This window comes from Narcine bancroftii, chromosome 2, assembly GCF_036971445.1.
Source record: "Narcine bancroftii isolate sNarBan1 chromosome 2, sNarBan1.hap1, whole genome shotgun sequence".
Classification (NCBI taxonomy): domain Eukaryota; kingdom Metazoa; phylum Chordata; class Chondrichthyes; order Torpediniformes; family Narcinidae; genus Narcine; species Narcine bancroftii.
Window position 1 is genome coordinate 331,834,892 of NC_091470.1, and position 24,256 is coordinate 331,859,147.

Genomic DNA, 24,256 nt, shown 5'->3' on the forward strand with positions numbered 1-24,256 from the left:
ACAATAAAAGGAACTTTGAATCTAAGTAGAACTGAGTCCATGGCCAGATCAACCATGATCTTGTTGAATGACAGACCAAGCTCAAATGACAAGATAGCCTACTCCTGCTCCCAATCTTATGTTCAATTAGTCACTTTTGGTATTTGCTAATTAAAATAACTTGTACTTGAGCTATGTTTAAGTTTTATATTTTAAAAGGGATACAATTCAAATTTGTAGTTGTCCGTGATGTTTGGAGATACAAGTAGCAGTCATTAAAGAGTAATGATGTTAACAAGTCATAAATGCTTTTTTCCCCCAAAATAAAGCCCATCACCCTTCCCTGTAATTATGCAGTAATCAAATATCCACCCTTCACTGCTGTAAAATCCCCCTTCTTTCTGTAAAAAAAATTGCCCTCATGGCATTCTTTCTAGCCCTCACTGTAATAACCCATGCACTCTAAATTCTCATACCTGTTCTTCAGACTTCACATTGAGCTCATCTCGAGCAACAAGTTCCAATACTTCCTCAAAGGATAATGCCAGGAACTCCTCAGACATGGATACCTCCACAAAATGCTGATGGATGAAACTGTTGGCTGAGTCATAAAGGACAGTGCACATCATGGTCTCTGCAAACTGACGCACTCCCAAGCAGTTTTTAGGATGCAGCCTGGAAAAGGAATTCATCATTTTGTAACTGGGAATTGATATCCAAAGCTAAACAGAGGGTAATGAGAGGAATTAGCATTAACCACTAGCTCTAGAATGAATTACAAATTGGAATTTAAATGATGTAATCAGTACACTAGGTCAGTGTTGAAATGTATTATTTTCCATTAATCCAACAATAATGCTGCAGGATTGAAAAGATAACCAAGGAGATACACTTTACAAGCTGGAAAATCGCCAGGGGAAGATGGTTTCCCCACTGAATTCTATAAAGAATTTAAAGATCTTCTAATGCCCCTTCTTATGAAGGTGGTGGACCAAGTGACAGAGATATATACCCTCCCAGAATCTTTCTCAACAGCTATCATCACTGTAATCCCAAAAAAAGACAGGATCCCTTAAACTCTGCCTTCTATAGACCAATTTCTTTACTGAATATGGATTATAAAATTATTGCTAAAACATTAGCTAATAGATTAACAAAATATCTACCAAAATCATCGAATCCAGATCAAACCAGATTTGTTGAAAGACAATTAAGAAACAATATACCTAGATTGCTTTCTATAATACATTTAGCACAGAAAGGACTGGATCTGGGAGTGCCCATGACTGTAGATGCGGAGAAAGCCTTTGACAGATTGGAATGGGACTTTCTTTTCAAGGTACTAGAGAAGTTTGGATTGGGCCAAGCATTTATTAATTGGGTAAAGACACTTTACCATAAACCCCAAGCTAAAATTAGTACAAACAGACAGATGTCTCCAAATTTTTTATTGAATAGTTCCAGTAGACAGGGCTGCCCATTATCCACAGAGCTATTCATACTGGCGGAACCACTGGCAGAAAACATTTGATGGGATCCAGACATAAAGGGGTTCAAGGTGGGCCAGGTGAATCATAAAGTCAATCTTTTTGCTTATGATGTGTTAGTATATTTGATAGACCCGGGGAAGTCACTGACTAACTTAAGGACCACACTGGAAGATTATGGGAATGTTTTGGTTTACAAGGTGAATTTGGATAAGAGTTAAATTATGCCTTTAACCAATTGGGATTATAGACAATATCAACAAGGAAGTCAGTTCAGGTGGCCAGAAGAAGGCATAAAATATTTAGGAATAAAAGTAGATAAAAATTTATGTAATTTGTACAAATTTAATTACTTCCCCTTGCTCCAGAAGACTGAGGAGGACCCAGCTAGACGAAGAGCTCTGCCTATAACATTGATAGGCAGGGTTACCTGTATCAAAATGAAGGTGATGCCAAGACTTCAATATCTTTTTTAATCATTGCCCATGTCATTAACCAGAGCTTTTTTAATGGTATTTAATGAAGGTGTCAGGAAGTTCATATGGAATGGTAAGGTGGCTGGAATCTCCATGGAGAAATTAATGTACGATTATAATTTAAGGGGTCTAAAATTACCAGATTTTTAAAAAAATTAATGGGCAGCCCAGGCAAAGTTAATTGCATCATTTTTTTGATGGAGAGATCATCCCATCCTGGGCACAAATTGGGCTATATTTGATAGATGAAAAGATAGCAGAAGAATTTATTTATAAATGGAATACTAAATTAATTAAATCAAATAACTAATTACTAAAACATATACTGCAAATTTGGAAAAAAACAATCAATGTATTGGATTAAAAATTGGGGTATCTCCAAAAACACCTTTGACCCAAAATAATTTAATGTCTTTGACCAGGGATAATGAGATCCTGGATATCTGGTGCCAGAAAGGGATCAGATATATCAAGGATTGTTATATACAAAGGCAGGTTATGACACTGGTCCACTAGAATATCCTTCTGCTATCTACAACTAAAATCTTTCTTAAGGGGAAAATTAGGACCAGATACAATTTTACCCAAATGCAACAATGTGGAGATTCTAATTCGACAAGAGAATGTACATAAATTTATGTCTAGAATGTTTTACATATTCCCAAGTGAAAGTCCGAACTGAATTTATATATAGGGAGAGATGGGAGTTGAACTTGGATACAAAAATTAACAAAGAGTGGCGGCAAGACCTATGTATGAAAAGTATGATAAGTATGATCGGAATCATTAATACCAGATATAAATTGGTGTAATATAATTTATTACATCAGTAATACCTCACACCTCAAATATTAGATAAATTAAAACCTGATTTTTCAGAAATGTGCTTTAAATGTGGTGTAAAGGTTGGAACTTCCGTCCACTCCACCTGACTGTGTTTAAAGGTAAGGCCTTTTTGGGTGAATTTGGGGGACATTCTAAGAAAATTACAAAAGTGGATTTTATACAAGATCTGGAAGTGAATCTTTTGGGAGACAATGGCCACATGGGTTTTAAGTTATCAAAACACCAATTCCTTTTGTGAAGGTTGCCTTAGCTGTAGTCAGGAAATGTATAGCCGTTTCATGGAAGTCTGACTCCATGATAACCAACTCATGATGGCATATGGAAATGCAGAATTGTATTCCCCTAGAGAAGATCACTTAAAAATATAAGGAGAATTATGACAAATTTGTTAAAATATGAAAACTTTATTTGAATTATATTGGCATCTAGTTTGATTAATTTCCCCCACTTGCAAAAAAGATGACGCAGATATCGTATGTGTGTGTTTTTTAAAATGAAGAAAGGTAGTTAATTGATTCTGTATTAATATCTGTAATAAAAAAAAAGGCAAAGGAGGAAAAACCCCAACCAACCAATTTTCCCCTGCAACCGCTGCAATTGTGTCTGCCTGTCCCGCATCGGACTTGTCAGCCACAAACGAGCCTGCAGCTGACGTGGACTTTTTACCCCCTCCATAAATCTTCGTCCGCGAAGCCAAGCCAAAGAAAAGAAAAAATATCTTTATTGATTGCTCCATCGATTATATAGGGGAGGGAGGTAGGGAGAGAAGTAAAAGGTTGGGATTAACACATACTCTGTGTAAATATCAAGTTGATTTGTTTATGATTTGTTGAGTCTGTAAAAATCAAAAATAAAATATTCTAAAAAAAAAGGAGATACCATGTTTATTAAAAAGGGTTGAGCAATTGTACTGTCAGTTTAAACATAAAAATCACAAAGTAAAAAACAAAAAGCAACAGTTACTAAATATAGAGCCATAAAACACAACAGTACAGAGCCAGACCCTTCTATTACTCTGCCTATCCCATTGACATGTACCCAGACCATAGCCCTCCATACTGCTCTCAACCATGTACTCATCTAAATATTTCTTAAATGTTAAAATTTGAGCCTGCATTCACCACTTCAGCTGGCTGCTTATTCCATATTCTCACCACTCTCTGTGTGAAGAAGTTCCCCCTAATGTTCTCCCTAAACATCTCACCTTTCACCCTTAATCCATGTCCTCTAATTCTTGTCTCACTTAACCTCAGTGTGGAAAAAAGCCTGCTTGCATTTATTGTGTCTATACCCCTCATAATTTTATATACAGGTATACGATCCTTTACCTGGACATCTAAAATCTGGAAAGCTCCTCCAAAATCCAGAAAGTGGGGACTGGCGGCCGGGGGAGACTGCCGGGCAGCCAAAGAACGTGGTTGGGGAAGACTGCCGGCCGGCCGAGGGACCAGTGGTCGGGGGAGACAGCCGAGGAACGCGGTTGGGGGAGACTGCTGGGCTGTCGAGGGACCACGGTCAGGGAAGACGTCTGGGTGGCGAGGACTGCGGTTGGGGGAGACGTCCGGGTGGCGAGGGACCGGCAGTCAGAGGGAGACGGTCGGGCGACTGGAAAGGGGTGGGGGTGGATATGGCAGTACAATTTGGGTGGGCTTTCCAAAATCTGAAATTTGGAACACACTGTCCCCTAAGGGTTCCGGATAAAGGATCGTGCACCTGTATTTCCATCAAATTTCCCCTCAGTCTTCTGCGCTCCAGGGAATAAAGTCCTAACCTATTTATCCTTTCCCTCTAACCCAATTCCTCAAGTCTCAGCAATATCCTTGTAAATCTTTTCTGCATTCTTTCTATCTTATTCACATATTATGTTCTGTAGTTGGATGATGAAAATTGTACACAATACTCCAATTAAAGCACATTAGAATTAATTTCATTAGTCACAAACTTTTTACTGTCTTGAAATTAAATGGCAGAGATTAACATTTAATCTACATGGGAAACAAAATGTGTGAAGAGAGTTGGAAAGTAGTACCGAGAAGCTATGATCTTATTAAATAGCAGAGTAGGCTCAAAAGGCTGACTTGGTTTCTCGTTTTCTTTGGTACTTATGATGCTGGGCTAAATTCCACAGATTACAATTCTCCCTGCAATAACTTGTCCAATAACCAAGCATGAACAAGTCCACAGGTATATTCCAGCTTCAAACATTAGAAAACCACTTGAACATCACTGCAGCCAAATTGAATTCTGCCCTGTGTCTTCTTTCTTCTTCTCTTCTTTGGCTTGGCTTCGCGGACGAAGATTTATGGAGGGATAAATGTCCACGTCAGCTGCAGGCTCGTTTGTGGCTGACAAGTCCGATGCGGGACAGGCAGACACGGTTGCAGCGGAAAATTGGTTGGTTGGGGTTGGGTGTTGGGTTTTTCCTCCTTTGTCCTTTGTCAGTGAGGTGGGCTCTGCGGTCTTCTTCAAAGGAGGTTGCTGCCCGCCGAACTGTGAGGTGCCAAGATGCACGGTTTGAGGCGATATCAGCCCACTGGCGGTGGTCAATGTAGCAGGCACCAAGAGATTTCTTTAGGCAGTCCTTGTACCTCTTCTTTGATGCACCTCTGACACGATGGCCAGTGGAGAGCTCGCCATATAACACGATCTTGGGGAGGCGATGGTCCTCCATTCTGGAGACATGACCTACCCAGCGCAGTTGGATCTTCAACAGCGTGGATTCGATGCTGGCGGCCTCTGCCATCTCGAGTACTTCGATGTTAGGGATGAAGTTGCTCCAATGAATGTTGAGGATGGAGTGGAGACAACGCTGGTGGAAGCGTTCTAGGAGCCGTAGGTGATGCCGGTAGAGGACCCATGATTCGGAGCCGAACAGGAGTGTGGGTATGACAACGGCTCTGTATACGCTTATCTTTGTGAGGTTTTTCAGTTGGTTGTTTTTCCAGACTCTTTTGTGTAGTCTTCCAAAGGCGCTATTTGCCTTGGCGAGTCTGTTGTCTATCTCGTTGTCGATCCTTGCATCCGATGAAATGGTGCAGCCGAGATAGGTAAACTGGTTGACTGTTTTGAGTTTTGTATCCAACAGACTAAAAGACAAACTGTAGCTGCCCAATAAATTTCAACATGAAATTAGTCCATGGGCACTACAGTGAGAAATTGAGCCCCAAGAAATCTGGCAACAATGCTTATATATGACGACAATTTTCTCTCCCACTCTAAACACTCACCTCTCTCGCAGGAAAGTACAGCAGGCATCCTTTACATTCTGTAGTTGCAGGAAACTGGCACCAATCAGCAATGACTGGACATTCTGTTGGTCTATTGCCAATCGACCATTGTAGGCAAAGTTAATAAGTGCTTCCAGGGCACTGAAAGAAGATACACTCACTTTACACTTTAATAATTTTAAATTATACCATACAAACTTGAAAAATGATTCAAATTAATCAGCTTGTGCCTGAGACATTGTTTATATCAAGAGTATCTCTCTCTCACAATATCTTTCTTCCCCATCTCTCCTAAAGATATTTCATGCTGAGACAATTCCCAAACTGGTTAACTACTCTATTAGTAACTTATCAAATGATCAAGTGCAATGCACATAGGTATTTTAAATTGTTTGCAGTTAAATGTTAACTGGAGGACAGCCAGCCAAAAGAAATTTTAGGCAGCTTCAGCTTCAGTCAGCTAATATGTGTAGTCAAGGTCAGCTCAAGGGCAATATTTTGATACTAGTTGTACCTTGCTGTTTCTAACACCAGCCTTTCAAGTGATCTGTTTATTGTAACAGGAATTTAAAAAAATTTTTTGTAATATTACTGAATGGCATAAAAATAAATGCTCAATATATTTTCTTTTCTTTTTAAAATATTTCATTGATATTTTACAATAAAAATTTGAACAATTATAAAATGTGCTATAAGAACATAAGTACAAGTTCCAAAGCACCCTCAAGCTAATAAAATAGTACATAACGAAAGAGAAACAAAAGAAAAAAAAATTTTCAAAAGCCCTTGCCCTAAGCAAGGTTAAAGATTAGCATTCATAAATCCAGGTGACAGTCTTAAAGAGGGACAACACAACGCCAAGATTCCAGATTAACCCTAAATCTTAAGATATGGTAGTAGTCCAAGCACGACCCCCATATCATTTGAAATTTAATATTTGAGTTAACTGCATATCTAATTTTTTCAATATATTTTAAGTGAGACTTATATCATTGAATCCACATGTGATGACAAATGATTGGTCCCATTTTCCAAAGTGTCCATATCCTTGTGATAAGTAAAGATATTGTAAGAGGAGGGAAGTCCTTTTCTCATAAGCAACAATAAGATTGATAAAGGTGCAAATCAACAGAAAAATAAAATCATAAATATTCTTCCAAAAGCACCAACATAATCACACTATTAATTACTGTGTCCATATCCTCTGATTGCTACAAAGTGAAATGTGATAGCTACTCAGAGATAGTCACATCCAAAAATAATCCAGAGTTGAATTCATCCTTTGGATAGCAAAACAAGAACAATTTCCGCATACTGCAATGAGGATTGCTAATAAAATTTCTTCCATGATCATCCACAACACCATGGCCCTACAGAGCCCTACTCAGCTCCTTACTATACTCCATGTAACCCATGGCTGCATGGACAAACATTACTCCAGCTCCATCTATAAATTGGCAGATTATACCATGGTAGATAGGACCTTTAACAATGATAAGTTGTAGCATAAAAGGGAGATAAAGGAACTCATGGCTTGTTGCCATGGCAACAACCTCTCCCTCAATGTCAACAAGACTAAAGAGCTGGTTATAGACTTCTGGAAGAGGGTCAGAGCTTATACCCAGGTCAATGGTATTGAGGTGAAGATTGACATCTATGTTCCAATGACTTGTCCTGGACCACCCACAGAGTAGAGTCTTCGGGAATGATTGAATAGATCAGGACTTTAGTCCCTGAAGCATTGGAGGGGATATTTGATAGAGTTATATAAAATTAGTAGGGGTATATATAGGGTAAATACACACAGGCCTTTTCCACTGAGATTGGATGAGACAAAAATTAGAGGACATGGGTTAAGGATGAAAAGTGAAATGTTTAAGGGGCAGCTTGGTTTCCTTAAGGGAAAATCTTACTTACCAAACCTATTGGAATACTTTGAAGAAGTGACAAGCAGGTTAGATAAAAGAGAGGCAGTGGATGTTGTGCATTTGGATTTTCAGAAGGCCTTTGAAAAGACTTAACAAGACAAGAACCCATGGTAATAACATGAAACATACAGGAAGCAGAAAGTCAAAACACAGGGATCATATTCTTGTTGGTTGCCAGTTGCTGGTGATCTTCCACAGGGATTGGGGTTTGGGCCATGTCTTTTTATGTGTATATAAATGATAGAATGGCTTTGTGGCCAAATTTGCAGATGATACAAAGATAAGTGGAGGAGCAGGTAGTGCTGAGGAAACATGGAGGCAACAGGATTTAGACAGATTAGGAGAATGGGCAGAAATGTAGTAAATAAAATACCATGACGCACATTTTCTACATGAGAGGAAAATTGAAAATTCCCAGATACAAAGGGACCTGGGAGTTGTGCAGGGTACCTTGAAAGTAAATTTGCAGGTTGAGTTGGTGGTGAAGAAGGGAAATGCAATGTTGGCATTTATTTCAAAAGGAATAGAATATAAGAGCAGGGATATGATGTTGAGGCTTTGTAAGGGACTGGTGAGACCTCATTTGGAGTCTTGTGAGCAGATTTGGGCTCACCATTTAAGAAAGGATGCGCTGACATTAGAGAGGGTTCAGAAGAGGTTCACAACAAGGCTGATTCCAGGAATGAAAGGGTTATTCTATGAGGAATGTTTGATAGTTCTTGGCCTGCACAAATTGGAATTTTGTAGAATGATGAGAGAATCTTATTGAAACATTTCAAATGTTGAAAGGCATGGCCAGAGTAGATGTAGAAAGGTTGTTTCCCATGGTGGGAGAGTCTAGGACAAGAGGATTAATGGGCGTTCACTTAGAACAGAGATGCGGAGAAATTTCCCTTGCCAGAAGGTGGTGGAATTGTGGAATATGTTGCCACAGGAGGTTGTGGAGGCCAAGTCATTGGGTGTATTTAAGGCAGAGATTGATAGATTCTTGATGAGCCAGGACATCAAAGGTTATGGGGAGAAGGTGAGGGAGTGGGGCTCATGATTGAATGAAGGGGATGACTTAATGGGCTGAAGAGCCTAATTCCGCTCCTGCGTCATGGTCATTACTCACTGAGTAGTGAGAGTGTGGTAGAAGCTGCCACTAGAGGTGGTGGATTTTGACTGAAGAGAAGATTCCATAGGTGCATGGCTGGAAGCTCAGGCGTAGAATTATAGTACACGCCAGAAAAATAGTTTGGCATGGACTAGAAGAGGCACAGGACATATTTTTGTGCTGAAGCGTTCTACGGATCTATTTAACTTTACATTAAAGGACAGCCTAGCCAAAAACAGCAGGTTAATGACAAAAAATAAAAGATCTGACATTAAGGAGATATTTAAAAAAAAATAACTAACCTCGGATCCATTCCCTGCATGACGATCTCGTCCTGCTTGCACTCGATCATGTCGTTGGTGAACATGGCATGAAAGTAGGGAATGGATGCTGCCAGCACGATGCGATGGGCGCTATACTTGTGATCACCAACCTGCAAGGCAAGACCATCTTTACCTGATGTAAGTACGCCCTGCTCCCCTTGATCCTCACCCAGTCCCTTCCCCGTCAGCGAGCCACCCCAGCCTCCTCCCTTCAAGAAGCGCCACCAGGAGACTCGAGACCCCCGGACTCGGCCCGCTGCCAGCCCCTCACCCGCAGGGTCACGTCGCACAGTTTGCCCTGCCGCCGGATCTCTTCCATCAGGCTGTAGCCGCGCACCGGCAAATCGCTGACGCTGAAAAGCATCAGATCCTCGTCCGGGTCCGCCATCTTCCCTCGGTACGTGCGTCACATCCGGTTCCGCGAGCGGGTTGCAGCCGCCGCAGGTGCTTTCACTTCCAGGTGTCAGGAGTGCTCAGAATTCACTCCGAGAAGCCAGGGAGCGTCAACAAAGTTCTCACCGGCGGAGGCAAACACCGAGGTGGTGGGCAGCATCTGCTGGCAAACAGTGAGGTGGATGCCCTGCCAGTTGTCCCCTCCTCAAGTTTCCATTCTCCCATGGGAGAAGGTCAGAGCAGGGGCCCTTCAAAAGCAAAGAGAAGGCAGCCTCCATCCAGGTCAGAAACCTTTCCGGAGACTCGGAGCCCATGGATACTGAACGAGACACCATAGGCTGCAGACGTCGTGATGGAGGAACTCAGCTGGTTTATTTAGCATCCAGGGTCTTTTTGAGAGAAAGGAAAAATATATATTACCGACTGAGCCCCGTCTTCAAGGAAAAATCAGCAAGGATCGATCAGAAAGTCTCAGAATTCGAACAATGGGGGGAGGAATCCAGACCAACAAAAGGGTCCATGCCCCCGAAATGAGCCAGGCAATGGAGAGACCAATGGAAAGCCAGATTCGATATTAATACCATCCGGTTGGAGGGGGCCCAGTTGGAAGATGGGGTGGTGTTCCGCCAATTCCCGGGTTGTCTCAGTCTGGCGGGACGTGAGACTATGGACAGACACGTCAGCAAGGGAGTGGGATGGGGCATTCAAATGGGTGGCCGCTGGGAGGTGCTCAACAAATTGATCTCCCAGTCTGCGTCTCGTCTCTCCAATGTAGAGGAGACTATAGCGTGAGCACTGGATGCAGTAGATGACCCCTGCGGAGTCGTGTGAAATGTTGCTTCACTTGGAAGGACTGTTTGGGGCCCTGAATGGTGCTGAGGGAGGAGGTGTGGGCACAAGGGGAGCATCTCCTGCAGTCAGGGGTAGGTCCCAAGGGGATGATTGGTGGGGAGGAAGGAGTGGACAAGGGAGTCATGGAGGGAGCAGTCCCTGCGGAAAGCGGAGGAGAGGGGAATAGGTGTCTCGTGGTGTGATCACGTCGTAGGTGGCAGAAATGGTGGAAGAGGATGTGTTGGGTGCAGTGGCTGGTGGGATGGTAGGTGATGTCTTCTTGTGGGTGGGAGTGGAAGGGGCCAGGGGAGATGGGAGGGTAAAGGAGGATGTGCAGTTGAGGGCCAAGTTGATAATGGTAGAGGGAAAGCCACCTTGTTTGAAGAAGGAGGACATCTCTGATGATCTGGCACAGAAGTCCTCATCCTGGATGCAGATGTGACGGAGATGGAGGAATTGAGAGAATGGAATGGAATCCTTATGGCAGACAGGGTGGGAAGAGGTGTAGACGAGGTAGCTGTGGAAGTTGGTGGGTTTATAGAAGATGTCTGTTGAGAGTTTGTCTCCTGAGATGGAGAAAGGGAGATTGAGGAAAGGGATGAAACACAATAGGTTGCAGATGCTCAGAAGCACGAAAATGCTGCAGGAATTCAGCTGGTTTGTTCAGCATCTAGGAAATGGATACTGCCTGTCTCATGGAGTCCCTCCAGTTTCTTTTTGTTTGCTCAAGATTCCAGCATCTGCATTTTCTTTTATTTCTATGTGATTCTTTAAGCCTGCACCATCATCTGCTACAATCATTTGATCATCCAAATCTAGGACACTGTTCTTGCCATACTTCTTGCCCACTTCAACATTTGTCCTTAATAAATGTTATGACTTGGACTCACCTTCCTTTAGAAGTAGAGAATTCCACAGATTCATCCTTTGATTCAAGCAATTTCTCCAAAGACTCCATTTTAAATGGCTTGCCTCTTATCCTTGGTTCATGACCTCTTGTTCTGGACTTTCACATTATCTTTTGGTCTATCCCAAGAATCACCATCATCTTCCATCTCATCTCATCTTTTTCCCACTGTATCTAAAGACCACAAATAATCTATTCTTTCTCTATAATTCTTGTCTTCATACCTCCATTTCACAAATCATTGCAAAGATTGATGGTGATTATTACAGGAAAGGTGTAATTGTACTGGCTTGGGCGCAGATGAAATTTATGAGGATGTGGCCAAGACTTGGCAATTGAAAATGAATTCTGCAAGAAAAACAGAAAGTGCAGAAATGCGCAGCAAGTTCAGGATCAGAATGAGGAATAATTTGAGATCAATGTATTTTTATATAAAGAAAAGATGAATGGTGAAGGCTTGATCTACCAATAGGAGATGAAAGTAAAAGAAGAGGAGTGAGAATAAAGGAAAGAGGGGGAAATTAATGCTGAAACTGTGGGATACGAAACAGCAACTTCTGGAAGTATCAGATGAGAGAATATTCAGATGGAGAAAAACAAATTTAACACAGATTGATGAACTGGTTGATAACATTTTAGTAGCTAATTTTCAGAAGGAAATAATGTCTCTGGAGCCCTGTTAATTATCAAATCTGGAGATTTTCCTCTGCCCGTCACAGGTAGATAGGATTGTAAAGAGAACTTTTGGCATATTGGCCTTCATAAATCAGAGTATAGACTCGATGAATTGGAATGTCATGGTAAAGTTGTATAAGACATTGGTGAGGGCAAATGTAGAATACTGATCAATTTTGGTCACCTAAATACAGGAAAGATATCAATAAGATTGAAGGAGTGTGGAGAAGATTTACTAGAATGTTACCCAGACTTCAGGGAAAGATTAAACAGGTTAGAACTTTATTGGCTGGAGTGTAGAAGAATGAGGGAAGATTTGATAGAGGTATTTAAAATTATGAGGGGGATAAGCAGAGTAAATGCAGGTAGGCTTTTTCCACTGAGGTTAGGTGAGATACGAACCAGAGGACATGGGTTAAGGATGAAAAGGGAAAAGTTAAGGGGGAAACATGAGGGGAACTTCTTCACACAGAGAGAAGTGGGAATGTGGAATGAGCTGCCAGCTGAAGTGGTGAATGTGAGCTCAGTTTTCACATTTAAGAAAAATTTGGATGGGTACACAGATGGGAGGGCTATGGACTTGGCAGAATAATAGTTTGGCACAGACAAGAAGAGCTGAAGTGGCTTTTTTTCTGTGCTGTAATGTACTTTGGTTCTGATTGTTCATTGCTATTTCTTCCAACTAGTTGATCCTCTGCCTTGGTAGTCTGCTTGTCTGACGGCTAGATTTCTCCTGCAACACCACCAGAGCAGGTCAATTTTATCTGCTATTTGTTCATAGTGAGATTTTATGTTTTTAAATTCAGTTGTCCTCATTAATTTTTAAAAATAAATTTATGGATACTCCCTTGACTGATTGCAACATACAATTGCAGATCCCCATGTAGGGTTCCAGTCCACAACCTTGGCATTTCTTTTTCTCCCACTGGTGCTGCTGGATCTGCTGAGTCTACTAGCAGATTGCGTGTTGAAACATTGAATCGCTGTCCTTCATAAGATTTGAACTGGATAAATCCTGAGAGGGATAGGTGATAGGTGAAAAGGTAATATAACTTTATGTATAATGGTTTTAGTTTGGACGTGTAAGGTTTTATTTCTTTCAGCTTCTGTCCTCTGTACCCCATCTCTTCTAATCTTAACTAATTTTCAATTCTAAATGTGGCTGATACCTCAGCTAAGAGTTAACTTTATATATAAATAATTAAAAAATGTGTACCAGATCCTGCCTTCATCCAATGTACCGGTGGTGTCTTGACTTGTAAGGCTAGTGATCTTAACTGATGCTTTAGATTTGTGTGTAAACTTTAATTTATTGGGAAGGGCAGGAATATTTTTGTAGATCAGCCTAGTTGAGCACAGCAAATAACTTCTACCTTGTTTTGTACGCATTTGATTAAGCCTTTGATTTAATATAGTGATTCTCAACCTTTTTATGCGCTCACATAACCATCTTAAGTAATCCCTTACAAACCACAGAGCACCTATGATATAGGAAGTACTTGACAGGGTGGCTGGCTAGCTTACGAGATGATACACCCCTCTTGCCATTTATGCTGGAATTTTGTGTGCTCTCATTTCAGGGGGATGAAAATACATGTAGACAAGCACATAGATAAGAAAGGATTAGAGGGATGTGGGGCAGACAGTAGGTTGGGATAGTTCCATGCTATAAAACTCTATTACTTGAAATTAGCCCCTTTAAAGCTCCAGTCACTGCTGTTCAATACTGGTATGTTAAATTTATGGTGGGGAATGATAGTTCTGTGGCTTTCAAAAGTTAAATATTAATCTTCAGCACACTGAGCAAACTAAGTAGAGAAAAACAATTATTGGGCGGTAGAGTGGGGGGGAGGAAAACTGATTGATGATAGTCAAGATTCCTCCAGTGAGCTAACAGAATCCATTCAAACTTGCTTGAAGTAAGAATCTGTGGAAGGATGTGTCAGCCAAATAATGGGAAAGACTATCATGTGACAAATCAGTATTAATAACCTAAAGAAAATGCACGAGCTGACCAAATCATTAATCAAAAGGTGTGCTTTTCTCTCTAGGTTTCAAAAAATCATGATTTCCATCACATCGATTCAGCAACTTTTCACCCCAGCATTCACTGTTGATATCCAAAAAGTTAAAAGTAATGCCAAGAATATGATTGAGCGATGCCAGACTCTGGGAGTTCAACTCCGGCCACATATGAAAACTCACAAAACTCTGTAAGTACCACAGTGGCGAAAAAGAAAATGTGAAAAATCTGGAAATTCAAGAGACTGGGAAGGAAATCATTCGAGATTCTAGGCTGTGAAGGAAAGAACATTTCAGGACTGCACATGCTTACATTTATTCACATTTTTTTATTACCATATATTTTAGTGTATAAGCCAAGTCTTGAAACGCTCAAAAATCAGGGGTCGACTTAGATGCCAGATACAAAAACTGCTTGACATAGATTCAGCATATAAGATAATCCTGGAAGCACCTCCCCACTGCTGGGCGCCGCCATAACCCACCCAGACATTTTACAATTGTAGAGCCCGAGGTCCCTGATCCTGCCTGATAGGCCAAGGTCCCCGATCCTGCCAGGAGCCCGAGGTCTCTGCTCCTGCCCAGTAGGCCGAGGACCCCACTCCTGCCAGATGCCCGAGGTCTCTGCTTCTCTCTGGGAGACAACATATAGCTGTGGTTCCTGCACCGAGCAGGAAGGCAATTTCTTTGTTGCGGATGGCACTGCACCCAATGTTGAGAATGGAGTCGCCATCGCCTACTCTGGCTGCAGCTGATGCTAAAGACTTGGACCCACCTCCGTTTGGCATCTTCCCAGCCTGAAGCAAAGTTTTTCTTACTTTTTTAAAATTTGCTTGCTTAATTTACAGATTTGTAACTTAGCAATTGGAGTGTTGTAACAAAGTTTTGGTTGTTGCTGGGACGCCTGGACACCATTCTCCGCCACGTTCCTTGTAGAAAATTGGGAGGTGGGGTCGACATATGTCTTATATAAGATAAAACCATGAAAATGGGGATTCAACCCATCTAAAGGTAGACTTATACATCAAAATATATGGTATGTAGTACTCCACAAGAACTGAAAAATTAGCACAATTAGAATCTTAAAACATTTGAAATAAATGTAAAGAACATCAATGGAAGTTATTAATCAACTTTTCCAATGTTTTTAACATTAGTTCAGAGTGCCTATAGAAGTAGAATCTGGGGCCAACGCATAAGATGTTGGGAGTGGAGTGAGCTATGAGCTAATGGAAGGGATTCTGAGATTAGAGGGAATGGAGGGAGCTCTGAGCCATGAGGAAAGTGGATGGGGAGGATTCTGAGCCAGGTAGTAGCTGGACTGAGGAGCAATTAAAGATGATGGGCAGGTGGAGCAAGTGGGGGGGAGGAAAAAGATGGAGTTAGGAATGAGATGGAAGCAGACAAAAGGAGGTGCAGATGGGGAGAGGGAAGGATAAAGATAGTGACAGTTGCTGGATCATGACAAATGGGAACAGTAAGGCTACCAGCGCTGGAATGTGATGTAACAATGATGATAATGGAAAGAGGTGAAGGGCAGATGAAACCCAGATGGGGAAGGTTTCTGGTTGGTGAAATGTGTGGGTGGGAGGTGGATGGAAATAAAATAAATACTGTTATGAGCCCAGAGGACCCCAAAACCCAGCAGCAATAGATATTCACGGACAAATGGTTACTTAATCAAAGTTGCTTTTAATTATCTTTAAACAGGAAAACAGAATCACACTTTAATTTGTCACTATTAACTAACCTAACTTAGCCCCCTTCAAATTCTAAGCGCACGTGTATGTAATGTGTATGTAAGTTTAGAAAAGTTCTTCGATTCACAGTCCAATCTCACTTCTCATTCCTCCAAGTTTACTGGTCGGAGGCAATTCTTTTAATAAGTCGCTTCAGTGCCTTGTCGAAGAAACTTGGCCCATCAGGGTTTTCCAGATGATAACCTCTTTCTTTCAGGTCACCACAAAGTTCCTTCTTGTTTCTCTTATTTCAAGTGAAACATTATGCAGCCAATCTTCTCCTCTTGTATGGACCACAAGGGCTTTGACCAGGCTGAACCAAGCACTCACAACCCGTCTTCCAAATGGAGTTTTTCCACAAGCTTTCCAGCTTGTCCTGTTCCAGCTGTTGCTGCTGACTGTAAAACTGCAGAACTGATCTCTGTCTGTCTGTCTGTCTGTCTCTCTCTCTCTTTCTGAGAAAAGCCTGTTTTACTCCCTCTGCTTGCAAAATCACATGAACCTCTTAGAACAGCAAGCTGCACTCCAGGCAGCCTGTGGCTCTGAACTCCTCCTCCGATCTCTTTCATCTGTTGCTTTTCAAAACAACAATCCATTAGTGAAATCACTTTGGCACTCCCGAAAGTTTCTTTGCAAAGGATTCTGCCCTGACTGGCTTGAGCAGAGTTCCAGTATTTTAAATGAGATCTGTTTTGAAGTGTTTGTAAGTGACCTACACTAAAAAACCTGCCCCAATTTTTCTCACAAAAACATCTCTATATTAAATACAAAGACTACATAATCTGTCACAATACTGTATGGATAGAAGAGGGAATGGGAGAAATGGAGGTAGATCAGAAGGAGAGAAAAAGAGGAAAACAGTAGTTAAGTGTTACCAGAAATTTGAAAATTCAATGTTCATCAGTACTAAACTGTGCTGTAGCAATCTTTGCTTTGGCAGAACCTACTGGTTCATATTTCCAGTTTCTACAAATTCTAAGTGTAAAGGTTAAAACCTAAGAGTTTTTGATTCATAGTTAATTTTGTGGCTATCCCTTGAAAAAAAAATGTTGTTTGTAGTGTTATCATAGTAACTATGACATATGTCATAATATCTGAGTGGACCGAGAGCTTGCATCTCATTCTTCGAAAGGGATCCTCTTAAAGGGATACTTTTATTTTAATTCATCTTAATTCATCTTAATTTTGTCTATTTCTTCTTATATCTGTTTAAAGTTGAATAACATTATACAGTATGCTTTGTTTATGTATCGTTATGAAAGTCTCAATGCGAAGTTATGCAAAATGTTTATTCATTTTATCAACAAATTAAAGCTACCTAAAGCTGCATCTCCAAAGTTTGGTTTATTGGATTAATAAGGTAGTAATTCAGAATATTGTTGCTCATGTTTCCTTGAAGATGATACATTTTGAAATTGGGAAATACTAGAACTTGGAAATTTATAATTGTGAACTTTGGAGGAAAGGCTCAAAAAATTTGTCTGCTTGTTAAAAGCAAGAAACACTTAAGCTTTAACAATAAGTGAGTATATGTCTGCCAATTGCACAGTTTAAAATTGAATGAAGCCTTGAAAAACATCTGTGACCTTGAAAAAGAGCTAGCAGCCAGAACTTAATGTTTTGAAAAGTTATAAAAACACCTGATATGCCAGCTTGTGTGAAGTACTACAGAACACAGAGACAATTCAGCCAGCAAAATCCTCTTAAAGGGCCAAGCAAGTTACAAATTTGTTTACAGTTCCAAGGAACCAAGTTAAGCCTGGAGAAGACAGACTGCAGTGTGAAGAATCCAAGATGGAGAAGAAGTCTCATCGAGAAAAGAACTCCTCTCAAAGAACGATTTGATCGTGAATTAAGCAAGCAAGGCGGAATGACAACGCTTGCAGGAGATTGGAGCCAGACACCATTGAAGAAGTGGCGTCAACTACCAAGCAAGAAGAAGACTCCAATAAGGCACTGCAGGCCTCATTAGATGACTTAAAGGTTAGTGGAACTGAAACAGATGAATGCATGTTGCAAAGCCCCAATGGTGCTGTACTGAGAGAAATGCTGAAGATAGAGACTCAATCAGCGGTATTTGAAAGTTTATCCTAATGATAGTATTTCCAAGGTTATGAGCATAGGAAGATCTTCAAAGGCATCTAGAGCAAGCACAACTTTGCTTGCTTCAAGCATATCAGCAATGTATGCTAAGGCGCAAGCTGACTTGGCTACTATCTGTACACAACGTGAATGGTTGGAGAAAAGATGTGCTTTAGAAGATATGGAAGCTGAAATGAAGAATCAGCAACTGAAGTTACAAATGGCTAGTGAAGAAAAAAAAATTATTGAAAAGAGAAAAGACTAGAGCTTGAAGAACAATATGCTATGAATATGGCCAAAGTAAAAACATTAGCTCAGGCTTTTGCAAGATCTATCATTCAAAGTGAAATACCCAAAGGGCTCGCACCTAACATTCCAGCAAATCAATGGGTACCACAGCCACAAGAGACGAGTCTACTGAGCAAGGAGCCACGGGTGGTGGTGCTAGTGCTCAAATGACAATCACCAACCATGTGGAAAGAGCTGTCTCTTCGTGTTGCTGAAGAACCAGCAACAAGTCAAGGATCTCCACTGGTGTCATCACAAACATACCAAAGATCCCTATCAATGCCATCAGTTACAACTCAAGGTTCTTCACCTATGGCACAAGTTCAAGTTCCATATGCTCCACTCACAACAAGACAACCAGTTGCAAGCCACGGTGGGCAAGACAATATATTATCACTCATAGCAAAACAAAAATAAATTTTGGCTTTGTTAGCACACCAACAAGATTCAAATGGTTTACCTAAGAAATTCCAGTTTTTAATGGAGATCCATTACAATATCTGATATTCATGAAATCCTTTGAAAGTAATACTAAAAATGCTAAAGATCGTCTGTATTACCTGTAACAGTATACTGGAGGACAGGTGAAGGAGTTAATCAAAAGTTGCCAATATATGAATCCAGACCAAGGTTTTAAAAGGGCAAAATAATTATTGCATCTTCATTATGGCAATGAACATAAAATCACAAGGGCCCACATAGACAAGATTCTTTCTTGGTCAGCAATAAAATCAGAGGACACAAAGGCTTTACATGCATATGCACTCTTTCTGAGAGGATGTTGTAATGCAATGGGAAGTAATGTACATTTGCAAGAGCTGAATTTGCTTGCTAATTTGTCGATTATTGTAAATAAATTACCTTATAAGGTGAGGGATTTATGGAGAACCAAAATTTCAGAGCTTAAGATGCTTTCTGGAAGGGATGCCATTTTTGAGGATGTTGGAATGGCATGTGCGTATTTTTGGAAATATTAAGGAAACTTCAATAGTTTTTAAAGATGTAAAGAAGTCTAAATCATTGTCTCAACAGAAACCAAAGTGAAGTACCTTGATACTGCTGTGTCAGATACAAGCACAAGGAAATAAAGGAAAAAGATCAGACTGTTCTGTAAGGCTGTTTGTATTGCAAAGATAAGCATGCTTTAGAAAAATGTTCACAATTGGAGAAAGAGCCGTATGATGAGAAATTAATCTTTTTAAAGAAGAATGGAATATGTTTTGGTTGCTGTGTAAAAGACACATCAACAAAACTTATAATAAGTGACTCAATTGTGATAAATGCAGTTTAAAACATCCTAAGTTACTGCATACTCAATGAAGTAAAGTTGATAAGGAAGTCAAACAATCTGAATCCAAGACTAAAGACACAGTCAAAGAGAATGCCTCAGCTTCGGTTCAAACAAACAGTCTTACTGCGGTTGGTGACAAAGCTCTCTCAATAGTTCCAGTGGAGGTTAAAGCTGAAAAAGGAAGCTTCATACTGAAGACCTACACATTTCTTGATCCAGAAAGTACCACATCATTTTGTACTGTTAAATTAATGAATAAACTTAATCTTCATGGTAAAAGATCACAAATCTTGTTGAAGACAATGAATGATGAAGGGAACATTAAAACTAATGTAGTTACAGATTGCTAGATTGAATAGCAATGAATTTTGCAATCTTCCAAGTGTATATACTCAGAAGACTATACCTGTGAATAAGGAGAATATTTCCTGTCAGGATGATATTAATAGTGGGATCAACTAAAATACGTTTGCTTACCCAAAATTGATGCTAAAATTGAGATGTCAATTGAATTTAATGTACCAAAAGCTCTCAAACCTCTAGAAGTAATAAGGAATCAAAATGATGGACCTTTTGCCGTGAGAACTTTGCTTGGATGGACAATTAACAGAACATAAGGAGGAAAAATGAATAATGATCAGGAGTCGTCGAATGTAAATGTCAACAGCAAAACTTAATGATCTGTGGGAACAACAGTTTAAAATTGATTTCCCTGAATGTTTCAAAGATATTCAAGAACCTTCAGAGGAAGATGAACAGTTTCTGGATTTAGTTTAAAATTCTGTGAAACATGTTGATGGTCATTACTGTATAGCATTATTTTTGAAGAATAGATAACTTTGTATGCCAGACAACAAAATAATTGTAGAACAGTGTACGCTGAATTTGAAGAGAAAATTCAAGAGAAAATCTTTTTTTCATTTGGAATATACCAATGTCATGTTGGACATGATGTCCAAGGGTTATGTAGAAAAGGTATTAGAAGTTATCTTGGAACGTAAAGATGGTAGAAAGTGGTATTTACCTCATATTGGAGTTATACATCCACAAAAGGAGAAACTACGTGTAGTATTTGATTGTGGAACATCATTTCAAGGAGTTTAATTGAATTCTAAACTTTTACAAGGTCCAAATTTAACCAGTATTTTAAGAGGCATTCTGATAAGATTTTGTAAAGAGTCTATTGTAATTGCTGCAGGTATTGAAGCGATGTTTCATCAAGTGAATGTACCATCAGAAGATCGTGATCTTCTACAATTGTTATGGTGGCCCAATGGTGATTACAATAAAGATATGATTGAATAAGAATGACAGTTCATTTATTTGGAGCAACTTCATCACCAAGTTGTGGAAATTTTGCTCTCAGGAAATGTGCTGAAGATAATGAAGAACAATTTAGTTCTCAAACTATAAACATCATCAGAAATAATTTTTATGTTGAAGATTGTCTTACTTCAGTGAATTCAGAAAAAGAAGCAATAGATCTTTATCATGTCAAAAGAGATCTGTAATAAAGGAGGTTTCTTCCTTACGAAATGCATTAGCAACAGTTGAGATGTGTTGGCTGTTATTCCTGAGGCAGAAAGAGCAGAGAAAAAACATCTTGACTTGGATTGTGACGTTCTACCTCTCAAAAGAATTATAGGAGTGCAGAGGGTGTACTGTAATGTTCAATGATCCTGAATAATTCGCATGTGATTAACCCAAATTTTATTCAAGGTTATTTGTGTACATTTTGGTTTGACCATGTAGAATTACAGTATCTTTTAAACATAGTTCCCCCATTTCAGGTCACCATAATGTTTGGGACATTTGGCTTCACAGGTATTTGCGATTACACAGGTATGTGTAATTGCTTCATTGGTGCAGGTATAAGAGAGCTGGGCTTGCTTCTAAGTTTGGAGTCCGTAGTTGCCATTTTTTAACGAGGACCAGAGTTGTGCCAATGAAAGTCAGATTGCTGAGTGGACAATGGTTACTGCGTATTTTTAAAAACCTTGTACAGTACAACTCTGATTATCCAAAATGGTCAGGTCCTGGCCTATGTCAAATAAACAGCTCAGTGGCAACAGCAAATCACTTCTAATAGTATTTAAACAACAACAAACAACAAGGGAAGGTTTTTAAAGCATTAAAATAATGTTTAATTCTCACCAAAAAACTTCTGGCTGCCACCGATCACCGACACCTCCCCACCAAGGTCCCGTTTCCCCCCCCCACCGCCGCCAGGACCCCGAGGTCTGCGCTGCCGTTGAGAGCCTGAGGTCCGCGCTGCTGCCGAGAGCCTGTGGTCCCTGCTGCTGCTAGCAATCCAAATTCACCAGTTAGTTTGGCTCTTGAAAAAAATGAGGATTTCTGATTTGTTTTGCATATCCACATTTATCCAAAAAAAAATTTTAAACAAGAACGGTTAAACAAAGAAGAATAATTTTCAAGAACAATAGAATGTTGAGAATGTAGGCAGTTTTTAAAACAAACAGTGATAAAATAGATATTAAGAGAGTTGACTACTATAATCTCAGCTCTTCATCCCCAATTATCTTGGTAACTTTTTGTCTCCTTGCTTATCAAGTATCTAATCAATATGACTTTTAGGGTATGGGCCTTTAAACTAAAGTTCACTCCAAAGTCCATAGAAATTTGATAACTTACATAAATGACTTGACACTAATAATCCTTTCTTGCAGCAAGGCCTAGACAACATGCAGACATGGGCTGATCAGTAGCAAGTAATATACAAAAATACCAGGCAATATTTGACTGTGATAGCTTTTACAGACCAGAAAACTCCTAGTCCACTAACATTCTTAGTCAAAGGAAAACCTGCTCATTTTGCCTTCTTTATGTTAAAGATTGAGGTAGCTTGAGCTATGTGAGCAACAATTTATCAATCTTCAATTTCAACAATATTCAATACCCACATTCAAAACCATTTGAATTCAATGTAAACAAGAAGTAACAGATTTGAAATTCTGGCAAGCACAACTGGTTAGTATACTGCTATAAAAAAAGATTTGAATTTGTGGTTATGTAGATTTTTTCTGATCTCTGCAGATCTCAAAGCATTTCACAGGAAGTTATTCTTGTAATGGAAAACATTATTCTAAACAATTCATATTCATCTATGAAATAAATAAAATTAAAGGATCTTGGTTGAGGTATAAATGTTGGCTGAGGAATCAGGGAGGAGTTTTCTTATATTTTATGCATAGAGCCTGTTATTTCTTCAAACATCTGTCCATAAAATTCAACTCCTGCTATCTTTGACATTACTATGGTGAGTAGTCAACTTTCTGCCAACCAAGCTGGTGTATGCTTGTGTATGCACTCACACAATTAAGACTCGGAGACGTGATGCTTTCTCATCCTTTACTTCTATTAGACTAACATGGCTACTGACACACAGGGTTATATATATGGAAGGGTGAAATCATGATGTCCAGCAGAGGGCGGGCTTATACCCAACACTCTTCCCCACTCTTCCCCCCCCCCACCCCTGTGCCGTAAATGCTAACTGGGCCCCTTCAAACTAATAAGATTACATTGGGCCCAGGACTACAAGTGAGAATTAGAATACATCTCATGAGTAATTATAATTATAAAGGGGAAAGTATTTAATAATAATCAGGACACATAGTCCTTAAACCATTCAGGTGGTCTTCTTTCTCTTTTGGACCCGCCTTGGCATTGTTTGCTGTGCCGGTCTTTGCTCGGGTCCTGTCGATAGTCGGGTCGGCGGTCAAGTCTATCTTCACTGCCCTCTTGGCTGTGTGTCTCAGTTACTGGGCTTCTCACTGGACTGTACAGCTCCGTGACCGTCTCTGCACCCCCCCCCCACTCAGTCTGAGGGGTGGGGCAGTTGGGGCAGGCCACAGCAGGTCTGATTCCACTTCTTCCAGTTCATGAAGTAGTTCATGGACCTTAGTGTCAGTCAATGCATGTAATTGGTCAAAGTGTCATTTCCACAATCTGTACTCCACTAGAACAGAGTATGAGCAGGGGCTCAATTTTTGTAAGATTACTCCTATAATCTTGTACCAGCAGAGGGCGGGCTTATACTCAACATTCTTTCCCCCCCCCCCCCCACCCCCCCCCCCACCCCCGTGCCGTAAATGCTAACTGGGCCCTTTCAAACTAATAAGATTACATTGGGCCCAGGACTACAAGTGAGAATTAGAATACATCTCATGAGTAATTATAATTATAAAAGGGAAAGTATTTAATAATAATCAGGACACATAGTCCTTAAACCGTTCAGGTGGTCTTCTTTCTCTTTTGGACCCGCCTTGGTATTGTTTGCTGTGCCGGTCTTTGCTCGGGTCCTGTCGATAGTCGGGTCGGCAGTCAAGTCAGCAGTGACCACTTCCAATGTTCTAGATGAGGTCTGTGGCGATGCTGCCTTTTGCAATTGGAGACCCAGATCTGGATGAACTGTGGACAGCCTGGTCCGCAGATTGTGGCCAAACATTAGTTCTGCTGGGGTGTGTTTTGTGTAGAATGTGCTGTGTTTCTGTACCCCATTAGGAAATCTGCAATTTTGTGTGTCCAGGAGGTTTCATGGTTTTCATTGCTTTTTTGAAAGTTTGTACAAAATGTTCTGCCTCCCCATTAGTACTTAGGTGATGGGTGTGGACAAAATATGTCTGATATTGATGTCGCGCATAAA

The 24,256-nt window shown here is 40.2% G+C and overlaps 2 protein-coding genes across 5 annotated transcripts in view; one reads left to right on the top strand and one right to left on the bottom strand.

Annotated features, from left to right (window-relative positions):
• The window catches only part of klhl18 (kelch-like family member 18), a 37,458-nt gene extending 27,696 nt beyond the window's left edge, over positions 1-9,762 (bottom strand). The window contains exons 1-4 of the mRNA XM_069922084.1: positions 9,634-9,762; positions 9,342-9,472; positions 6,016-6,156; positions 456-654 (exon numbers count right to left, since the gene is read on the bottom strand). Coding sequence (XP_069778185.1) covers positions 456-654; positions 6,016-6,156; positions 9,342-9,472; positions 9,634-9,750 — 588 coding nt within the window. The 5' untranslated portion in view covers positions 9,751-9,762. The remainder of the gene's footprint in view (positions 1-455; positions 655-6,015; positions 6,157-9,341; positions 9,473-9,633) is intronic.
• Positions 9,763-9,790: 28 nt separating this feature from the next.
• The window catches only part of LOC138755676 (D-serine dehydratase), a 54,639-nt gene continuing 40,173 nt past the window's right edge, over positions 9,791-24,256 (top strand). Inside the window, exons 1-4 of one of the 4 annotated variants that reach the window (XM_069922086.1) lie at positions 9,791-10,037; positions 12,855-12,921; positions 13,044-13,211; positions 14,220-14,381. In XM_069922086.1, coding sequence (XP_069778187.1) covers positions 14,233-14,381 — 149 coding nt within the window. In that variant the 5' untranslated portion in view covers positions 9,791-10,037; positions 12,855-12,921; positions 13,044-13,211; positions 14,220-14,232. Of the gene's footprint in view, positions 10,038-10,217; positions 10,679-12,854; positions 12,922-13,043; positions 13,212-14,219; positions 14,382-24,256 lie in introns of those variants that run through there. The other 3 variants (XM_069922087.1, XM_069922088.1, XM_069922085.1) reach the window with 3 other exon arrangements.